We start from the raw sequence: 21,013 nt of genomic DNA on the forward strand, positions 1-21,013 counted from the left end.
CCTTTTCACCTTAAGGACTGAGCCCTTTTTCGCAATTCTGACCACCGTCACTTTAAGCGTTAATAACTCTAAAACGCTTTCACCGAATTTTCTGATTCTGAGATTCTGAGATTTCGTGACACATTATTCTTTATTTTGGTGGTAAATTTTCGGCGTTACTTGCATCCTTTCTTGGTGAAAAATCCCCAAATTTCATGAAAATTTAGCATTTTTCTAACTTTGAAGCTCTCTGCTTGTAAGGAAAATGGATATTCCAAATTTTATTTTTATTCACAAATACAATATGTCCACTTTATGTTGGCATCATAAAATGGACATATTTTTACTTTTTGAAAAAATTAGAGGGCTTTAAAGTAGAGCATCAATTTTCAAAAATGTTATGAAAATTGCAAAATCTGAAGGGACAGATGTTACAGAAACGTCTGGAGGGCTACCGTTTGGGCACCACTGTAACAGTGGTCACCAAACTGTGACCCTCCAGATGTTGCAAAACTACAACTCCCAGAATGCCCAGACAGCCTTTGGCTATCTGGGCATGCTGGGAGTTGCAGTCCGGCCTTCCTAGTGGTTGCCACAGTAAAGATCACATTACTTTCACTTTCATTTCTCCCCCCCCACCGCCGATTCTCTACCTGAGCCGTGATCTCCGCTGGGCAGAACGGGGGGTTTCCCTGGCAACCCCCTGTCCTGCGCTGCCATTGGTGAGAACTCAATTCTGACTAATGGCAGGGGATAGGAGGAGATTGCAGCACTGCGACCTCACTCCTATCCCTTAGGCTGATCGGGGCTGTCTCTGACAACTCCGATCATCCCTATTTTCCGGGTGATCAGGTCACCAGAGACCCGATCAGCCCTGAATTGTAGAAAATCGCATGTCTGAATTGACATGCGATTTTCTCCGATCGCCGACATGGGGGGGTCTCAGGACCCCCCTGGGCGATGTGCCGGGGTGCCTATTGAATGATTTCAGCAGGCATGCCGATCAGGTCTCCAACTGGCTAGCAGCGGGGACCGGAATCCCACGGGCGTATCCATACGCCCTCAGTCCTTAAGGACTCGGGATGCAGGGCGAATGCATACGCCCTGCGTCCTGAACCGGTTAATAGACCCCTAAATAACATATGGTAATAATAGCAATAGCGTCACCATGTCGTCTCCCATGTAATGTATATGTTTAATTGCTGGGGTTTAAGTGGCTGTAAACATGACCCCCGGGAGCCCTAGGTGTCAACGCTTCCCATGCCGTCTCGGCAACACAGCGGGAATGCTGCAACTGCAGCGTCCGAACACTGTTCTCTTAACTGTAGCATCGACACCTAGGGCTCCCGAGGGTCATGTTTACAGCCAACCCCAGCAATTTAATGTATACATTACATGGGAGACGACATGGTGACCCTATTGCTATTATTACCATATGTTATTTAGGGGTCTAGTAATCTGTATTAGACCAGAGGTACATTCTTGGATTCTATCAACTTCTGGTGTATGCGGACATGATTATAAAAACTGTACCATTTTGACACAGGTCCCTTAGTGTTTCCCCTGAGGAAGCAGGAGTTGTGTGTACTTTATCTTGCAGAAATGCGTTGGGAGTGGGATTTATGTCTAACTAATGCATGTTATGTTTATCCATGCGATTGGTGAATGTATGCGTGATACACATACGGTTGACCCCTATAAATGTTTTGCTTTTGGCCGTTGAAAGCAGGCCACTTGCAGCTACCATTTCATAGGTGGACTGTATATTTGTTTTGTTTTTTCTTTTGTATACATGTTTAATTCTATATTTTGGTATCCACTAAATTAATCGTGGTGTAATTTTAACCTGTGGTAGTAAAAGCTACGTTTTAAACGCACCTTTTCCCAGAGGGATCCTTATATTCTTATGACTAAACTAGGGGGCTTTTTGTTTTACCCTGGCATACGTGTAGCATGTTTACCATTTACACGACATATAATGTGTGCGGTTAAGATTTTATATCCTACATGTAGTCTGTTGCAACATTGAGTGTAGGTTTTTGTTTCGATAACTTTAATAATATAATAAGGAAACTGTATGATAAAGCAACATTGTATTTTAAGTATTATAAAGAATCTATATTCTTTAAGATTTCCAATAACTGAGGATTACATGATCTGTAATTTACGGTTTCCTGCAAAAAATGCTATATTGTAACTATTAAGTTAAACAATGCAATAATATAAATATTTTGTATGAAAAAAATCTTGGAAGATTGAATGGCCTATCTTATTTCTGTGAATAGTATGTCATCTCCTGGAGCAGGAGAGGCAGCAGCACAATCAGCTGAAGCACACATGGCAGAAAGCTAATGATCAGTTCCTAGAGTCCCAGCGTTTGATGATGCAAGACATGAAACGTATGGAGGCTGTTCTGACAACAGAGCAACTTCGACAAGTTGAAGAGAGGAAAAAGAAAGACCAGGTTGGTGCACATATTCAATAAGGGGAATTTATCAATGTGTGTACTGTGTGGATGCTTTTTGGTACTGTTTTTAAGCAGCACACTTTAATTGGTGATGGATTCCAGTTATTTTTGTCTTTTTGTAACATTTTAAAGCCTTTCAGCACTTACCTATACCAAAAATGTTAACATAACCAGAGACCATTTCAACTTCATAGTTAAAGGGGTTATCCAGGAATAGGGGGGGAAAGAGCTAATTTCTTTCAAAAACAGCTCCATGTCTGTCCCCAGGTTGTGTTGGGGTATTACAACTTGACGCTGCAGGAGTATATCTTATAGTATGGCATTCATTCCCCAGTTACGGTTCATGGAGACCAATGATCACCTTTTGTTGAGTGGTTGAGTTCTCTCCAGCCTCTTATTTTCTGTCTTTAGAATAAACCATACGGACAGAGGTTGTCCATATGGGACACTACCTGTTCTGGGTCATGTATACACATCTGTTTTACAGCCACTTTTCCCTGTGTACATAGACTATAATTTTTATTGAGGACGAATTCAGTAATCTCTTAAAGGGAAACTGTCACCGGTTTTATTCACCGGCTTCCGTTTCTACGCAGTAAATTTTTTGGTAAAAGTTACACTTTATCTTTATTCTGTAGGTCCATACGATTAAAATAATACCCTACTTATATAGGTTTGATTTTCTCGTATTTTGGGAAAAAATCATGACTGCATGTACGAAAATTAATACATTTAAAATTGTCCTCTTCTGACCCCTATAACTTTTTTTATTTTATTTTTACACGTACAGGGTGGTATGAGAGCTATTTTTTTGCGCCATGATCTGAAGTTTTAATCACTACCATTTTTGTTTTGATCTAACTTTTTTGATTGCTTTTTATTCCTTTTTTTATGGTATAAAAAGTGACCAAAAATACGCTATTTTGGACTTGAATTTTTTTGCGCATACGCCTTTGACCGTGCGGTTTAATATACAATATATTTTTATAGTTCGGACATTTACGCACGCGGCCATACCACATATGTTTATTTTTATTATGTTTATATATTTTTTATATGGAATTTGGGAAAAGGGGGTGATTTAAACTTTTAAAAAGGAAGGGGTTAATGTGTGTGTTTTAAAAAAAATTTTACCTTTTTTTTTTTGTACACTTTTAGTCCCATTAGGGGACATTTAGGAGGAATCATTTGATTCGTCATACAGATCAATGTGGTTTCGGAAAACCACGTTGATCTGTGTGCTCTGCACTCGATTGATAAAGCCTGGCTTTATCATTCAGAGCGCAGGAGCCGCCGTGAAAGGAGAGGTAAGCCCTCAGGCTACCTCCACAGTGCTTTGACAGCGACAATCTAAAGGGTTAATAGCCGCCCGCGGCGATCACTGCATGTTGGCTATTAACGCCAACCCTTAGCTACAGGAATCAGCTTGGGGCCGACCGGTATGATGTGGGCTCGCGTCGGGAGCCCGCGTCATACCCAGTTAACGAACATTGAACGAGTATACACATCCATGGTCGTTAAGGGGTTAAACACCAGTCCCCTTTTATTGAAAACCCCTTACTCTCCACTGTGGGACTTTTTCTGTTGTTTCCCATAACTGTAATAGCTGCACACAACACCTTTTCATTATTTACACATGTTTGATATTAAGTAGCCTTCTACAGGCTGAATAATTATATTGTCTTTGTTTTCAGGAGGAAGACGAGCAAAGAAATCGTAACCGAAAAGAAACGCAAAAAGAGGAAGAAGAAACAAAAGTGATTGGAACAGTAACTCATAATGAAATGCTTCCAAACCTCCATAGCCAAGAGGTTATTCTTATTTTCCTTCAATCCATCTTTTTATTATATTACAGTAAATATTATCTCTGCACAATAGGCTGCTTATATATATCTTGGCGTACTTTGTTGTTTGCCATTTTATGATGGATTTATAAAAAAAAAAAAAAAAAAGCAATGCATCTAGGTTCTTAGAATATTTTTAAGGAACTGCCAGTCTGTAGTCTTATTTTCACAACTCTAGATATGCCCTTCCTATGTAATGTGTCATGTAGTATTTATAACCCCTCTGTACACCTCATCCCCCAAACAGCCTTATTTCGTAGAGATGAAAAACAGTGGTCTCACGCTACTATGTTGATCCAGAACATGCAAAGCAATGTGTTTACATACTTACGCATTTTTTTATATGCAATTTCATATGTAGGTGGTGTTGAAAAGATGACATTTGCATTAAGGAAGCACCCTGGCTTTTTTTTTTTTTGTTTCTCTCATATGATGACAACTGATCAGCAATGTTCTAGCAGGGTCATTTGTTTTATCCCAGCTCAGTTGTATCCATGCATTTCAAATTGTCCAGTATAGGCAGTTGTGTAATGCAACCCCCATTCTATCAGTCCCATATATACTCTCCTGTGTATACAGAATGTCAGTCTCCCCTGTGTGTAGGACTTATGTGTGCTGCCCATTACAATGCCTCCTCTACAAAGAGACATTGGGGTAAATGTAGGCTGCATTATGGAAACCATATAAGAGGGGAAGAAGAAATTAAGATGGCAGACAGCCCAAGAGTGGCACATCCACTACTAGATGTATGCAATGGGCACACAGAAGTGCCTCCACAGTATTACTTAATATTAGCTTATTCTGCACTTTTTAGCTAAAAATAGACATAGTAATGTAGTGATGATTCCCTGGAATAAACAAAGTATGTATTTTTTTTTTTTTTTGTAGGGTCTCTTAAACAGTTCTCATGGCTCAATTCATTCCTTAGATGCTGACTTGGCATTGCATGAAGAAGAAGGTTTTAGTAAACAAGAGGACTTATTTAAAGATGGACTTCGGAGAGCACAGTCTACAGACAGTTTAGGTACATCTGGGCCATTGCAGGCAAAAACTTTGGGCTATAATAACAAAGCCAAATCAGCTGGGAATCTTGATGAATCTGATTTTGGCCCCCTAGTGGGAGCTGATTCTGTGTCTGAGAATTTTGACACTTCTTCCCTTGGATCTTTGCACATGCCAAGTGGATTCATGTTAACCAAAGATCAGGAGAAAGCAATCAAAGCTATGACTCCTGAGCAGGAGGAAACTGCTTCGCTTCTTTCAAGTGTTACTCAGATAATGGAGAGTGCGTATGTGCCACCTTCTGGTTATCGTCTGGTCAGTGAGACAGAGTGGAACTTACTGCAGAAAGAGGTAACATTTTTATTGCTGTATATTATGTATAATTAACGTGTATTGTTATATATTTACAAATATAAAAAGACATTAATCTGCCCATCTAATTGTTTAATATAAAGTGTAATTCTAGTTATGAAAAAAAATTCATACGGGTCATAGAAGCATTTCAGAAGATGTCCATTGCGACTTTTGCCGTGTTACCTTTGTCAATAGCTAAAGCAAAAGATCTTTGGTTCTGATTCAGAGCTCTGTGTCTTTTTGGCTCTTCTGTTTACTAAACAGATGAGCCATATCCATACTGCAGTCCGTGAGCTACTTGCATCTTTCCCAAACAAAGCTGACAGAGACTAAAAGGGCCATACTGCTCTGTGTAGTGCTGCAAATTGGTGGATTATGTAGCTCTTGGACTCTCAAAAAAGACCTCTCCTGACAAAGATCTGACGTATGCAGTGTCTTCTGAAATGACATGTTAAATAAGTTTGATATATGCTGGCACTTTGTGAAGTGTATTTATTCTGTAGATAATACCAGGGATAGTAAATTTAATACATGTGAATAGGGTGGGGGAGAGAGCAGAAGCTGAGATGTTGAGCTGTTTGCAAGTGTTTTCCTACTGTAGGAAAATGCTCTCCCCTTTGGTGGAAATATTGTGATCACTGGTGATTATCTCATCTTTAGAAGCAAAGTAACCCTAGATTTATTTTTTATTCTTAAAGGCTGCATAATTCTATTTAATTATTTGGAATTTCTGTCTGAATTTTAGCACAGACAGGAACCTGCTTGTAGAATGTCCTTCTAACAAAAATTATATTTAACCCTTTTTCTGCCGGGGACATATGTTCCCTTTTGGGTGCAGAAGTTAGTTCACTCAGTCTTAGGTGTTTTAGTCCCGTTAGACCCCATGGTCTTCCTCCTGCACCTGTCTACCAGGGTCCTATCGAAAAAGCCGTTTAAGCTTTTCTTGCACGTAGTTCTTGCGGCCAAGACCCTTATCGCCAAACATTGGAAACAGACTTTGTCTCCTTCGAAAGACTTATATCTTATTGCTCCCTCGAATATCTCATTGCCTATCTCGGAGATTTGCTCCCTCGACTATCTCATTGCCTCCTTGAATAACACTATTCCCTTGTTTCTGTCCATGTGGGATCCGTGGGACCGATTCACTCATAGACAGCCTCCGTGACCCTGTTTCTTTTATGTTTTTTCTTTTTATTGTCCTCTTATTTGTCTCTGTGTTCCTCCCTCCTGTCCCCCCCCCCCCCCCAAATATTTTGACGTTTCTAATTAACTATTGTTTAATTAGTTTTCTCCCCTGATGTTTGCTTGGACTTAATGTTTTTGCTCCACCATTTTTGCCAGATGGGGGTTTGTATACCTTTCTTATGATGATTTCCCCTTTTTTTTTTTTGGTCATTCTGTGTGATGGCTATTTTGTTCTTGCTGGATTTGGTGTTTATTTGCCTTGTTTGGCTCTACTGTGTTCTTTGTTTATATGAAAATCCTAATAAATATTAAAGTAAAGGGGAAAAAAAAAAAGAAATAATTTATTGTTTGGCTGCTTGTGTACCTGTGTACACAGGTTGCCATCAATTTTGCAAGTAAGGGCATGCATAAATAATCTAGTGATCATGTTGCCTGGCAGGACTTTTGTTCCTGTTATGCTGGGGCTACATGCTGACTTTAGTCATGCAACACAAACATTGTGCACATGTTGTTAGTGAATGATGTTGTTGTGCAACATCTGACATTGCACAACTGCACAAAATAATCCATTCTTGATGGATTTTTGGTCCCCAGCTGCATGTCACTTTGCAACCGTTGACCTCTATGGAATTCACATGAAACTTTGACCTGCATGTGACTTCTGTGCAGTTTTCTGTGTTTCCTACATCCACATTTTAACCGTAATAAAGTTATAAAATTCTGTACAAATTATTTTGATAGCGCAAATTGGATGAGATTTTCTGTTGTGTGATCAAAGTTATTTTGCTCCATGACCTATAACAATTTTCTTTTCATACTGGGATATCCTTTTTTGCTATGTTTTTGTGTGTAAATCTCTCTCTGCTTGGATGTGCGTTTTAAGAACAAACTTATATTCAAATGAGCTTCTTGGTAATTTTGAAGCATTCCCCAGCTTTTTGGTTCACTGTTCTCCCTGTCTGCACTGGCTCTGTGATACACCCCTCTTTATGTGCTGAAAAGAGGAAAATAAATAAGTATTAAGGGGGATATATCAAAGGACCAGTGCAGACAGACGGACAGAAGGGTGCACCAAAGGGCTGGGACAGCCTAAATGCACCAAGAATCTCTTACATATTAAGAGTTTTGTTCATAATTTTGGAACGACACAATGGATTTGGTTTCCATAGTTGGAATCAACATGACCAACATTATTAACCTGTATAAGCAGGTTGGTGCGCTCATGATGCTTCTTTCAGCTTCCCTTTGATCTCTCCAGTTCTCTGAATGAAGGTGCAGTGGCTATTAAAAGTCTAAAAAAAATTATGCACTCACTTTTACGATGCCAGGTTCTTGAATGTAACAACGTTTTTTATCTTTAACTTGAGGGGGAAAAGAAAAACAAAGAAACCAATTACCTGGTTCCATAAGTATGCAAGCCCACTTATAACTGGGGATGTGACTGTGTTCAGAATTAACCAATCACTTTCAAACTCATGTTAAATAGAAGTCACACCTGCCATCATTTAAACTGGTTAGAGACGCCTTCCAAGAGGCCTACTGCGAAATTAATGGGGTTGTCATGTGGAAAACCTTTTCCTATAATGTGCCCAGCCTGCCTAATAAAAACATTAACTTACGTTCCTCTGCTACCTCATAACTCTTGTATCAGGGCACTCTATCTGTGGGCAGTGGCACTGGTTTCCCTGAAGCTGCAGAGCGTAGGGTTTGTAGCCGGGGAAGCTGACAGTGCCACTAGGGACATCGCTGTGGCCAGTGGTTTGCTAAGCTACACTGTAGCATCACATCTTCAGCTCTTGCCTGCTGCCTGAAGCAGAAGGTCAGCGGAGACCATCCAGATACGGGATTTACTGATATTGAAGGCTACGAGCGAGCGGAGGAAGGTAATATGATTTTTTTAGACATGCTGGGGGACATTACAGGAAAAAAGTTTTCCTTCGAACAACCCTTTTAGAGAAAAACTGTCAGCCTGTTCACCCACACTAAACCCAATTCACTGGGTTATAGTGAGGGTGAACAGGATTCAAATGAGGGGTCACTTACTTATTTTTGTCAACTGGCTGCCGAGAAATATGCTTCTAAGGTTCCGGGATTTCTAAAATGAATAGCGCAGTGAAGGCGTCTCCCCCACCGGCTGGCCACCTCTCCCGGAGTAAAGCTCCTAAGCCCGCCCCTCCGCATTCATTAGCTTCAACTCCAAGTCCTAGTGACGTGGAGTCACCGCTTACGTGATTGCAGCGCTCTGTCTGAAGAGCTCATGCGCCGCTATATTTTCAGACAGAGAGCTGCGATCACGTGAGCTGTGACTCCACGTCACTAGAACGTGGAGTTGAAGCTAATGAATATGCAAAGTGGAGGGATAGGCTTTACTTCAGGAGAGAGAGGCGGCCAGCCGACGGAGAGACGCCTTCACTGTGCTATTCATTTTAGAAATACTGGAACAGTAGAAGCATATATCTCGGCAGCCAGTTGACGAAAATAAGTGACCCCCGTGTATTGGGTTTAGTGTGGTGAACATGCTGACAGTTTTCCTTTAAAGGAACTGCAGGAATTCCTGGAAAGTACTGGCTGTGTTCTACATGTGACAGCAATTTCCCCTATTCTTCATATGAATGGGCTAATGGGGTAGGGCGAACCGAACAAAGACTTTTCTTACAAAGAATAATATCCAAGATTGGCTGTTTTTAAAATACATACATCAAGTCCCCTAAAAGCACATGGGAAAACGTTTTATGGTCTGATGAAACCAAGGTTAAACTTTTAGGCCATAACTTCATGTTTGGCTTAAAAACAACACAACATATCACTCAAAGAACATCACTCAAAGAAGTATGGTGGTGACAGCATTATGCTTTGAGGCTGCTTTTTTTTTCAGCTGTAACCAGGGCCTTAGTCAGGGTGGGGGGACTTATGAACAGTTCCAATAACCAGGCAGTTTTGGCACAAAAAGCCACAAGCGTCTGATTGAATGATGAAGAGGTAGTTCACCTTTCAGCACGACTATGACCTAAAGCACACATCCAAATCCACAAAAGCATGGCTTCACCAGAAGATATACGTTTTGGAATGGCCCAGCCAGAGCCCACTCCTTGATCCAATAAACATTTGTGTGGCGATCTAAGGAGGGCTGCGCACTAGGGATCGACCAATATCGATTTTTAGGGCCGATACCGATAATCTGTTACCTTTCAGGCTGATAACTTATACCGATATTCCGGTACAAGTTAGCGGCTATTTCCCCCCACCCAGCCCCGCAGAAGCCGATGCAGATCAATGATTTAAAGCGGGCGCTTTAAATCAATGAACTGCAGCGGCTTTTGCGGGGCCAGAGACCGCCGCGGCCGCCCGCTTCTCTCCCCCTGCCTGTCCTGGGGTCCTCCCTAGTCCAACCACCACCGCCGCTGCTCCATTGCCTCCCCCATCCCCGGTTTTATAATTACCTGTTCCCGGGGCCCGGGCTACTTCTGGCTCTGGCGGCATCCTGAGCTGTCACTGTGCGCACTGACGGTGACGTCGCGACGAGGACGCCACTCGTCATTGCGCTGCGCAGCGCGCAGGACGCCACAGGATGTCGCAGGAGCCAGAAGTAGCCCGGGCCCCGGGAACAGGTAATTATAAAACTGGGGATGGGGAAGGCAACGGGGCAGCAGCTTTCTCTGGGCAGGGTGGGGGGGCCATGCATTATCGGCAAGGTAATTGCCGATACGATAATGTCCAAAATCCTGAATATCGGCCGATAATATCAGCCAAACCGATAATCAGTTGATCCCTACTGTGCACAGGAGATGTCCTCGCAATCTGACATAATTGGAGCCCCTTCGCAAGGAAGAGTGGACAAATATTGCCACGTCAAGATGTGCCATGCTGGTAGACTCAAACCCAAAAAGACAGATTGCTATAATAAAATCAAAAGGTGCTTTAACAACTTATTAGTTTGTCTGTGCACGCGTATGCAACCGGCTTATAGTGTATTTTCTTTACCCCCTCAAAGATTTGTTTGTTTTGCAATTGAATTGTTCACGTTATAAGTCACAAGTGAAGTGTCCAAAAACCCTTGCCAACGAAAGGTTAAAAGCAGCAGATTGGTCATGTTGATAGCATATAATGGAGCAGACGAAGCTAGACATTGTGGGGAAAAGATAGTGTGACATTTGATTCATTGACTGAAATACTCTGGGCTTATGAATTAAAAGAGACTGACTTCTGATGCCTGGAATCATTGTATACAACTGTTCCACCACATTCACGATCCTAGATTTAAAAAAATACTTAATTTAATATATATTCCAACAAAACTACTTATTATTCTTCTTATCAGTCTACAGTTGGAGTAGTGTGGTCATTTAGTACATTTTGCATCTGTCAGGATATAGGCAATCCTGCATTCCATATAATGATATATCACTATTTTGACTAACTTCTATTAATAGGTAAACTTCTATTAATTGGTGTCAATATTGGCATTGATAAATTCCCCCCCAAATGTGTTTACTTACAGGAGCGATGAATGAAAGCTTTGCTGTTGTGGATCTCAATTCAGCAATTCAAATTTTGCCATTTTTACATATCAAGTCTTCTGCAATGTGTTTCAGGTGCAAACAGCAGGTAACAAGCTGGGGAGACGCTGCGATATGTGTTCTAACTATGAAAAGCAGCTGCAAGGGATCCAGACACAGGAGGCAGAAACTAGGGATCAAGTAAGTTTATGTGCACTCGCAGCCCAAGTTCTGAAAATTAGAGGGGTGAGATTTACAATCTTGCCCTTGTCTGCAATATCTGATTTATTTAGAGGCATTCGACTCTCAATAAAACAGGCACTGCTGTGGCAGCCTTAGAAATCCAGATCTCTCCTATTATTTACGCCTTTTACTGGTGTCATTTTTCTTTGTTTTTAAATGTAGCATGCTGTAGATGGAGCTTTTTTCCCTAATCTGTGGCATTTTTTTCCCCTGGACCTTCATAGGTTTAAAACGCATGTCTAAAATGTGTTTCGCATTATTTTTTAGTATTTTAGTAGTGTTTTTTTTCTTTCTTTAAGATAGTTCATTGAATTGTTGAATAAATAATCAATTAACTTGTAACTGTAAAAACACCACAGAAACATGCAGCAAAATACACATGAACTAAAACAGTTCAACAAAAAACTGCATAAAAAAACAAAAACAAATAGTTTTTGGAAATGTTTGAAGCTCCCCAAATTTGTTAAGTGGCATTTGTGTATTGGATGGCCTTTAGTGGTTTTCATTTAACAGAAGATTAGTTTAATTTTTACTGTCCCAAACTACATAATGGAAGTTGATAAATCAGTGTTTGGAGTCTTTAACCTGTAGTTACAATTTTTGTCAGGTAAAAAAGCTCCAACTGATGCTGAGACAAGCAAATGAGCAGTTTGAGAAAACCTTGAAGGATAAACAGGAACTTGAGGACTACATGAAACAGAATACAGAAGAAACAACTAATCAAGTAAGTGGGAGAAAAGAAGACTGCCCTGAATGCTGGAGCTTGTGACGTCATAGCCATAGCTGTCACGCTATAGCTGTCACGCCCCCTCCCATAGACTTGCGTTGAGGGGGCGGGGTGTGACATCATAAGGTGGCATGGCTATGATGTCACAAGCTCCCTGCTCCAGCATTCGGAACAGTTTGTTCCAAACGCTTAGCAGCGAAGTACCCCTTTGAATCAATGGTTCATGTCTCTAGTTTTTCATGTCATTAGTTTTCTAGTTTAGTGTTTCTAGTTTTTCATGTCATTATTTATATTACGAAAAAAAAGTTTTTCTTATGCTGACCACTAAACCTCATAATAAGCTGACACTACCTGTAGAGATTACTTAGCAATCGCCTTATTATAGTACATGCAGGATTATAGTGAAAGGTAAAACCTCTTTCTCTATCGGCTCCATTGGGGGACACAGACCGTGGGTGTATGCTGCTGTCTCTAGGAGGTGTGACACTATGGTAATAAAAAAAGTCGTCTCCTCCCAGCAGAATATACCCGCCTTCAGGCCATGAGTTAATCAGTTTAAGCTTAGTGTCTGAAGGAGGTGGACATGGTCTGGAATTCTCAAGACCAGGTCTTCTGATTTTTTTGTTTTCCTAGTATAGGGACGTGTTAGTTTTTTGTTCCTTTTTCTTTCCTGTTTTCTGGTGGGGACTCGGGGACTCCGGTTCCCTGTTTCCCCATTGCGAGTAAGGGGACACAGACATTGCGTATATGCGCTGTTCACCCCCCCCCCCCCCCCTCGCCAACGGTCAGCGCCTGGGTTTGTACCTCATGGGTCCGGGTCCCCCTATTTTCCTGCTCGTTTCGCTCGCGCATAGCAGCCAGGCGTGATGCAGGTAACTAAAGCTGACTGAAGACTTCACTGAAGACTCCATTAGGTAAGTTCTTCTGACTGAGGTAAGTATTTTCCCCCTTTTTTCTCCTTAGGTGCGGACTTGCAACTTATGGAGACCCCCTGTTTTTTGTCCCACCTTTTCAGGTTATGGGTCTGGCTTATACAGGGGCTGGACTTTTATTCTGGGGGAGCAGTGGCATCTTAGGGGGCATGTACTCTATGTTTTACATTGTGTACTTCACTGTGTGTGTGGTCACTTGTGGCTACGACCGCAGCGCCTTATATGCGGCTGACAGCCGCGGTGCTGGTACGGGCCGGCCGCTCTCTGCGCCGGCTTACTTTCACTTTCTCCGGCAGTCTCTGCCGGCGTATTGGCCGCCCGCTCTATTCCCCCGAGCGCATATGCGGCTGACATGTGCGCTCGGGACAAGGAGTAAGCGCCATTACAGCTTCTTCTCAGCCTGTCTATAGCTCCGCCCACAGGGCTGTCGGAGCTCTTCAGAGGCGCGAAGTAGCCTCCAATCAGCGCCATGGGTGCAATTTTCAGTTAGAAGGGGCCAATTAGTTAGTGCCTCTGCTTCAGGCATGCCCCTCTCTACTATTGGCGGGCCTGTTTCTTACACTCTAGCTGCACTGCAGCTGCCAGGGGACACAGACTAGGGTGAGGCAGTTCCTGTCTCTTTTCTCATTATGTCCGTACCCAGAGCTGTTCCTCCCTCTAAACAGAAACCTGGAATGTCAGTGACTTATATTTTCTGTAAGCACTGTAATACCAAGAGGCCTGGCTCTACCGAGCCCACTTACCCTGCCTGCTCCACTGCTCCCCCAGACCCCCTGGTACCCCCTGATGCCCTTTCGGTTCTGGTGGATTCAGCCTCTCCACCAGCCTGGGTTTCTTCCCTGACCCAGTATATGGCTGACTTGACCCAAGTCTCCCGTTCGGTGGCTGAGGCCTCAAGGGAAGTGGTGTCCTCCCTGCGCTGGGCCTCTGAGAGGGCCCGCTCCGCGTCTCCACATACTTCACGCTCTCACAAACGTACTAGGGGTGCCTCGTTTGACTCTTCCATTGAGTCTTCAGATAGACGTGGGCGTTTGCCCCCCCCCCCCCCCGTCATCTGGGCACAACAAACGTTGCTCCTCCAGAGGACATTCTCAAAGTCGCCGCTCTGCCACGCCAGAGCCGCGTACCCGGTCAGGGTCGCCCCCCCTCCAGGACTTCCTCTACTCGTTCACATTCTCCTGGTGAACTGGCGGACGAGGCTTCTGAGCCGGCATCTGACTCAATTGGTGAACTCATTGGTGACAGCCATAAGAGACACCTTTCACTTAGAGGACCCAGGATCTTCGGATGTCACTCCAGGAGTATCCTTTCATCGTGCTAAGCTCTCAAGCTGACTTTGACGCCATTCTGGAATCTGCATGGAAACATCCAGACAAGAGGTTCCCGGGAATCAAGACGATTCAAGAACGTTATCGATTTGACAAGGACTTTGTCACTAAGGTAGAAGGTAGAATCCTTAGCAAAGTTTGCCTCTGAAGCAGCTGGCTCTTCTCTTCTTCCCATCTTTGTCTCGACATGGGTGTCCAAGGCCCTGTCGGAGTGGTGCCAAAAGCTCCATCAGGGTATCTTAGCGGGATCCCCCCCAGAGGATCTATCTGCTCTGGCTCTCCAATGCTCTAAAGCTGGGGACTTCCTGTGCACAGCTTCCATGCAGTCAGCCCGTTGTTCTGCCTTTGCTGTGGGTCACCTAGCGACTCTCAGCCGCTCTATGTGGCTTAAAGCTTGGAATGCGGATGCCGCTTCCAAAAGGTCTCTCACTAAGCTTCCTTTTACGGGTGGCCGTCTTTTTGGCAAGCGCCTTGATGAGATTATCTCTGAGGCAACGGGAGGTAAGAGTTCCTTGTTGCCGCAAAATAAGGCTTGCCCTACTTCCCAAAGGAAGTCCTTTTCCTTTCGGTCCTTTCGGACCTTTGGCTCCAGGAAAGGGTCCGGGCAGGCGCCTTTGCGGGACAAGAAGGCTCCCTCGTTTCAGGCACGCCCGTCTTGGAAGTCGGACTCCAACCGGTCCGGCCGTTTTGCGCCCAAATCAGGCAACCGCAAACCCACTTCTGCATGAAGTGAGGCCCCCACCTGCGTTTTCTTCTCAGGTGGGAAGTCGTCTCTTACTTTTTTGAGACATCTGGACTTCACACATTCAGGACTCTTGGGTCAGGGACGTGGTGTCCAACGGTTACCGAATCGAATTTGCCTCCCTTCCGAGGGATCGCTTTTTTCGATCCCGGGCCCCCCGGTCTCCTTCTCTGGCAAAGCAATTTCGAGAGGCTCTCCAGTCTCTGCTTCTCCAGGGGGTTATCATTCCCGTTCCTCCAGGGGAATGGTTTTGGGGTTTCTATTCCAATCTTTTTGTGGTTCCCAAGAAGGACGGTTCTGTGTGACCAATCCTAGACCACAAGCGTCTCAACCGTCATCTTCTTATCCGCCACTTCCGAATGGAATCTCTCCGTTTAGTGGTGGCGTCCCTGGAACACGGGGAGTTTCTTTCATCGGTGGACATCAAGGATGCCTACCTCCATGTGCCAATATTTCAGGGCCATCATCGGCACCTCCGCTTTGCGGTTCCGGAGGAGCATTTTCAATTCGTAGCCCTCCCCTTTGGTCTGGCCACTGCTCCTCGGGTCTTTACCAAGATCCTTGCGCCAGTGATGGGCCTGTTACGGTCGAGGGGAGTCTCGGTGATATCCTACCTGGACGACCTTCTCATCAAGGCTCCAACCAGAGCCCAGACTCTGGAGAATGTGGACGTCACTCTCCACACTTTGGATCGCTTCGGGTGGATGGTCAACCGGGACAAGTCAGTCCTCTGTCCTACCCAGTCTCTAAACGCGGCCTCTGCCCGAATTTGCCTCCCGCCGGACAAACGTCTGGCGCTTCTATTGGGGGTCTGCTCCCTTCGGACCCAGGTCTCAGTCCCCATCCGCACTTGTATGGAAGTCCTGGGTCGGATGGTGGCAACTATGTAGGCCGTACCCTTTGCCCAGTTTCATTACCTTCAACTGGTGATTCTCTCTCGATAGGACAGGTCTCCACTGTCCCTCGATCGTCAGATTGTTCTCCCTCGCAGGGACCGTCAGTCTCTGCTCTGGTGGCTCCACTCCTTCCTTCTTCTCCAAGGGCGGTCATTTCTCCGCCTCCTTTCTTGGAAAGTGGCGTTTCTTGTTGCGATCACCTCCATCCGGAGGGTATCTGATTTGTCAGCTCTCTCCTGCCGTTCTCCGTTTCTGGTGATCCACCAGGACAAGGTTGTTTTCCGGCCAGATCCTTCCTTTTTGCCTAAGGTGGTTTCGGCCTTTCATCTCAATGAGGACATCGCCCTCCCGTCTTTTTGTCCTGCTCCTTCTCATCCTAAGGAGCGCTTACTACACAAGCTGGATGTAGTTCGGGCTGTTCGGTCTTATCTCTCCATCACATCTTCGTTTCGTCAGTGTGATTCCTTTTTCGTCCTTACAGAAGGTCGTCGTAAGGGACAACCTGCTTCCAAGGCCACCATTTCTCGGTGGATTCGGTCCGCCTTTTCGGAAGCCTATCGCTGTAAGGGGAAGATTCCTCCTTTCAGGGTTGTGGCTCATTCTACCCGTTCTGTTGGGGCGTCCTGGGCTCGGCCTCGCAGATTTGCATCCTTGGCTACCTTGGTCGTCTTTGCACACTTTCTCGAGGTTCTACCGAGTTCATACCTTCGCATCGGCTGATGCTAGTCTGGGTCGTAAAGTGTAGCAGGCGGCAGTGGATCGTCTGTCTGCCTGACTGCTTATCTGCCCACCCAAAGGACGGCTTTGGTACGTCCCACGGTCTGTGTCCCCCAATATAGCCGATAGAGAAAAGGAGATTTTTACCGTAAAATGTTTCTCGGAGGATCCATTGGGGGACACAGCTACCACCCTTTTTGGGGTTTCCTTTGGTTCTCTGTCCGAGGATGTGTTCGGTTATGTTTTTTTTCCTTCTGGTTCTCGGACAGTTTGGATTTTTTCGTGACCTGTTGGTCTCCTCCTATTGCTTTGGAACTAAAACTGATTAGCGCAGGGCCTGAAGGCGGGTATATCCTGCTGGGAGGAGCCAACTTTTTTTTACTACCATAGTGTCACACCTCCTAGAGACAGCAGCATACACCCACGGTCTGTGTCCCCCAATGGATCCTCCGAGAAAGAGATTTTACGGTAAGTAAACAAAAATCTCCTTATTATACAGCAGGAGGCAGATAACACAGGACCCATCTAGGACAATTTTCTTTACCTTTCTGCTACAACTTGTAATAGTCACTATAATGTCTCTTATATTTTATTTTATATATTTCTAGTCAAGGTAAAATCTGAATTTCACTTTAGAAAAGGCAATGTGTATTTTCTACTTAGTCTAATTCTATTTCCATTGTTTTCTTTAGATATCCATCCTTACACAGAGAGCTCAGGATTCAGAAACCTTGCTTACAGACTTGCAGCAAGCGTTCTCTTTGGCAAAGAGAAGTGTTGAAGAGCAAATGGTAATTCCATTAAATGAAAATTGATGAACTGCAATATTACAATAAATTATTGAACTTAACCCCTTAAGGACCAAGGACGTACCGGTACGTCCTTGGTCCTGCTCTTCCGATATAACGCGGGGTTACACAGTAACCCCGCGTCATATCATGGCGGGCCCGGCGTCATAGTGAAGCCGGGACCCGCCTCTAATAGCGCGCAGCGCCGATCGCGGCGCCGCGCGCTATTAACCCTTTAGCCGCGCGCTCAAAGCTGAGCCGCGCGGCTAAAAGTGAAAGTGAAAGTTCCCGGCTAGCTCAGTCGGGCTGTTCGGGATAGCCGCGGCTAATCGCGGCATCCCGAACAGCTGACAGGACAGCGGGAGGGCCCCTTCCTGCCTCCTCGCTGTCCGATCGCCGAATGACTGCTCAGTGCCTGAGATCCAGGCATGAGCAGTCATCCGGCAGAATCGTTGATCACTGGTTTCTTATGAGAAACCAGTGATCAACATAGAAGATCAGTGTGTGCAGTGTTATAGGTCCCTATGGGACCTATAACACTGCAAAAAAAAAGTGAAAAAAAAAAGTGAATAAAGATCATTTAACTCCTCCCCTATTAAAAGTTTGAATCACCCCCCTTTTCCAATAAAAAAAAAAACACAGTGTAAATAAAAATAAAAATAAACATATGTGGTATCACCGCGTGCGGAAATGTCCAAATTATAAAAATATATCATTAATTAAACCGCTCGGTCAATGGCGTGCGCGCAAAAAAATTCCAAAGTCCAAAATAGTGCATTTTTGGTCACTTTTTATATCATTTAAAAATGAATAAAAAGTGATCAATAAGTCCTATCAATGCAAAAATGGTACCGTTAAAAACTTCAGATCACGGCGCAAAAAATGAGCCCTCATGCCGCCCCATACACGAAAAAATAAAAAAGTTATAGGGGTCAGAAGATGACAATTTTAAACGTATTAATTTTCCTGCATGTAGTTATGATTTTTTACAGAAGTCCGACAAAATCAAACCTATATAAGTAGGGTATCATTTTAATCGTATGGACCTACAGAATACATATCAGGTGTCATTTGTACCGAAAAATGTACTACGTAGAAACGGAAGCCCCCAAAAGTTACAAAACAGCGTTTTTTTTTCAATTTTGTCGCACAATGATTTTTTTTCCCGCTTCACCATAGATTTTTGGGCAAAATGACTGATGTCATTACAAAGTAGAATTGGTGGCGCAAAAAATAAGCCATCATATGGATTTTTAGGTGTAAATTTGAAAGAGTTATGATTTTTTAAAGGCAAGGAGCAAAAAACGAAAATGCAAAAACGGAAAAACCTCCGGTCCTTAAGGGGTTAAAGGCATATTTCTAGTTACAGCTCTATCCACAGTATAAAGTGTCAGCTCAGGAGGCGTCTGACCGTTGGTACTCCCTATAATCCCAACAACTGGGCTGAAGGCTGTGTTTTGAAAAGAGCAATGAGTAGTTCATGCATGTCAACACTTTATTCATTGTGTATGAGGCTTCTAGAGATAGCCTAGGGCCTTACTCTGCTATCTCCAGCAGCTTCATAGCCAATGAATGGAGCGATAGTGTGTGTGCGCCACTAACTGCTTAATTCAAAACAGAGACTGGGCCATGTTCTTGAGATCACAGGGGGTCCCAGAGGTTAGACACCCAGCAATCTTACCCTCCGATCTAACTTGCAGAATACCTTTAAAAGTTACACTGTATTACACAGAAATGGATCATGATTTCTTTTATTTTTAGGCCGTTCTTATGCAGTCGCGGGAGCAGGTTTCTGAAGAGTTGACTAGGTTACAGAAGGACAATGAAAGTCTTCAAGGGAAGCATGGACTGCATGTGTCACTTCAGCAAGCAGAAAACTTCATCCTTCCTGATACCATTGAGGTGTTTTGAGTTTTTATTTTTAAGTGCTGTCGCTTGCAGATCTTTGATAGCTGTAAATGAGACAAGAAAAAAGAGCCACTCAGCTCACTCACCACATTAGCCCAGTAATGTTCATATAGGGAGATGCCGGGTTTAAGAAGCGCTTGAGCTCGGAGAAGTGATCCATTAAAAAACATGGTGATACATGGTAAAAACCACCGCGCCAACATGTTTCGGACTTACAATAAGTCCTTAATCATGGCAAGTTATAGACAGAACTGTGCTGGTTTATATAGTGTACCTGAATATGACGTGGTATCAGGAACCTGCCATCCACGCGGGCCGGCATGTGATTGCAGATCCGGTGGATGTCAGGTGAACAAGACTTCAAGGTATGTGCAAGGTTACACCGAAAACCTGTACTGGATGTGCTATTTAGATGCATGTTCACTGTTCATCAAAGCATGTGAAGAAACCCAAAGTGTGAACATAGGTATATGTTCACCAAAAAGCAAATGAAGAAGTACAAAGAGTGAACATACATTTAAGTCTTAATCACAATCGCAGGCTTAAAAAAAGTGGCTTAAGTCACAAATATAAACTTTAAAAAATGTGTAACAAATACTGTAGATGAAGAATAATGGTATAAACTTAACCACATTAGACAAACTACTATACGTAATTCTGCATCTAACGCATAATCAGCAAAGAGGATTTATGTAACCCAACACTGGCACAATACTTGTGCCAAATAGCACCACTTAACGACATAGCACTAAACACTCTTCCTCTTCATGCTTCATTCCAAGATCTTACCACACTTTTAGATCTCATGGATTTGCAGGATAATACAATGGAGTGCAACACTGAAAATGAACGAAACCATGCGATGGATAATTTTTCCACACCAAATCCCACTTACTATCCCATAAACTCGAGATGTGACGCCATGGACCTATTTCAATTGCGAGTTGAAAAAGATCTCCAAAATTTTATGAATTCTACCTTTATATCTAAACACAACCGAACTAAAGCACAACGACAAGCCTTATATGATCTTACAAAAAATGAAACCATTGAAATAAGACAAGCGGATAAAGGTGGGGCCATAGTGGTGCTTGACAAAAAAAAATTATGAAAAGTCCATCTTATCACAATTGAATGACACAGCCACTTACAAAGCCCTCACATCAAATCCCATGAAACAAGTCACACTGGAATTAAAACAGCTTCTGGATGAAGGATTACAACTAGGAGTCATAAATCAAACACAACATGACTACCTGTTACCTCAATTCCCCAGATGCCCCATTTTTCATGGGTTCCCTAAAATCCATAGAAATCAGTTTCCGCCTCCTGTTCGTCCCATTGTTGCAAGAATTGACTCTCTACTTGAAAAGATAGGATCCTGGTTAGATCACTTACTCCAACC

At 43.5% G+C, this 21,013-nt stretch overlaps 1 protein-coding gene across 1 annotated transcript in view; it reads left to right on the forward strand.

Annotated features, from left to right (window-relative positions):
* The window catches only part of RABEP1 (rabaptin, RAB GTPase binding effector protein 1), a 102,772-nt gene that overhangs the window by 51,188 nt on the left and 30,571 nt on the right, over window positions 1-21,013 (forward strand). Inside the window, exons 7-13 of the mRNA XM_056556366.1 lie at window positions 2,265-2,443; window positions 4,141-4,257; window positions 5,179-5,643; window positions 11,424-11,528; window positions 12,178-12,294; window positions 17,605-17,703; window positions 19,462-19,602. Coding sequence (XP_056412341.1) covers window positions 2,265-2,443; window positions 4,141-4,257; window positions 5,179-5,643; window positions 11,424-11,528; window positions 12,178-12,294; window positions 17,605-17,703; window positions 19,462-19,602 — 1,223 coding nt within the window. The remainder of the gene's footprint in view (window positions 1-2,264; window positions 2,444-4,140; window positions 4,258-5,178; window positions 5,644-11,423; window positions 11,529-12,177; window positions 12,295-17,604; window positions 17,704-19,461; window positions 19,603-21,013) is intronic.

Source organism: Hyla sarda, chromosome 2 (genome assembly GCF_029499605.1).
Source record: "Hyla sarda isolate aHylSar1 chromosome 2, aHylSar1.hap1, whole genome shotgun sequence".
NCBI lineage: Eukaryota > Metazoa > Chordata > Amphibia > Anura > Hylidae > Hyla > Hyla sarda.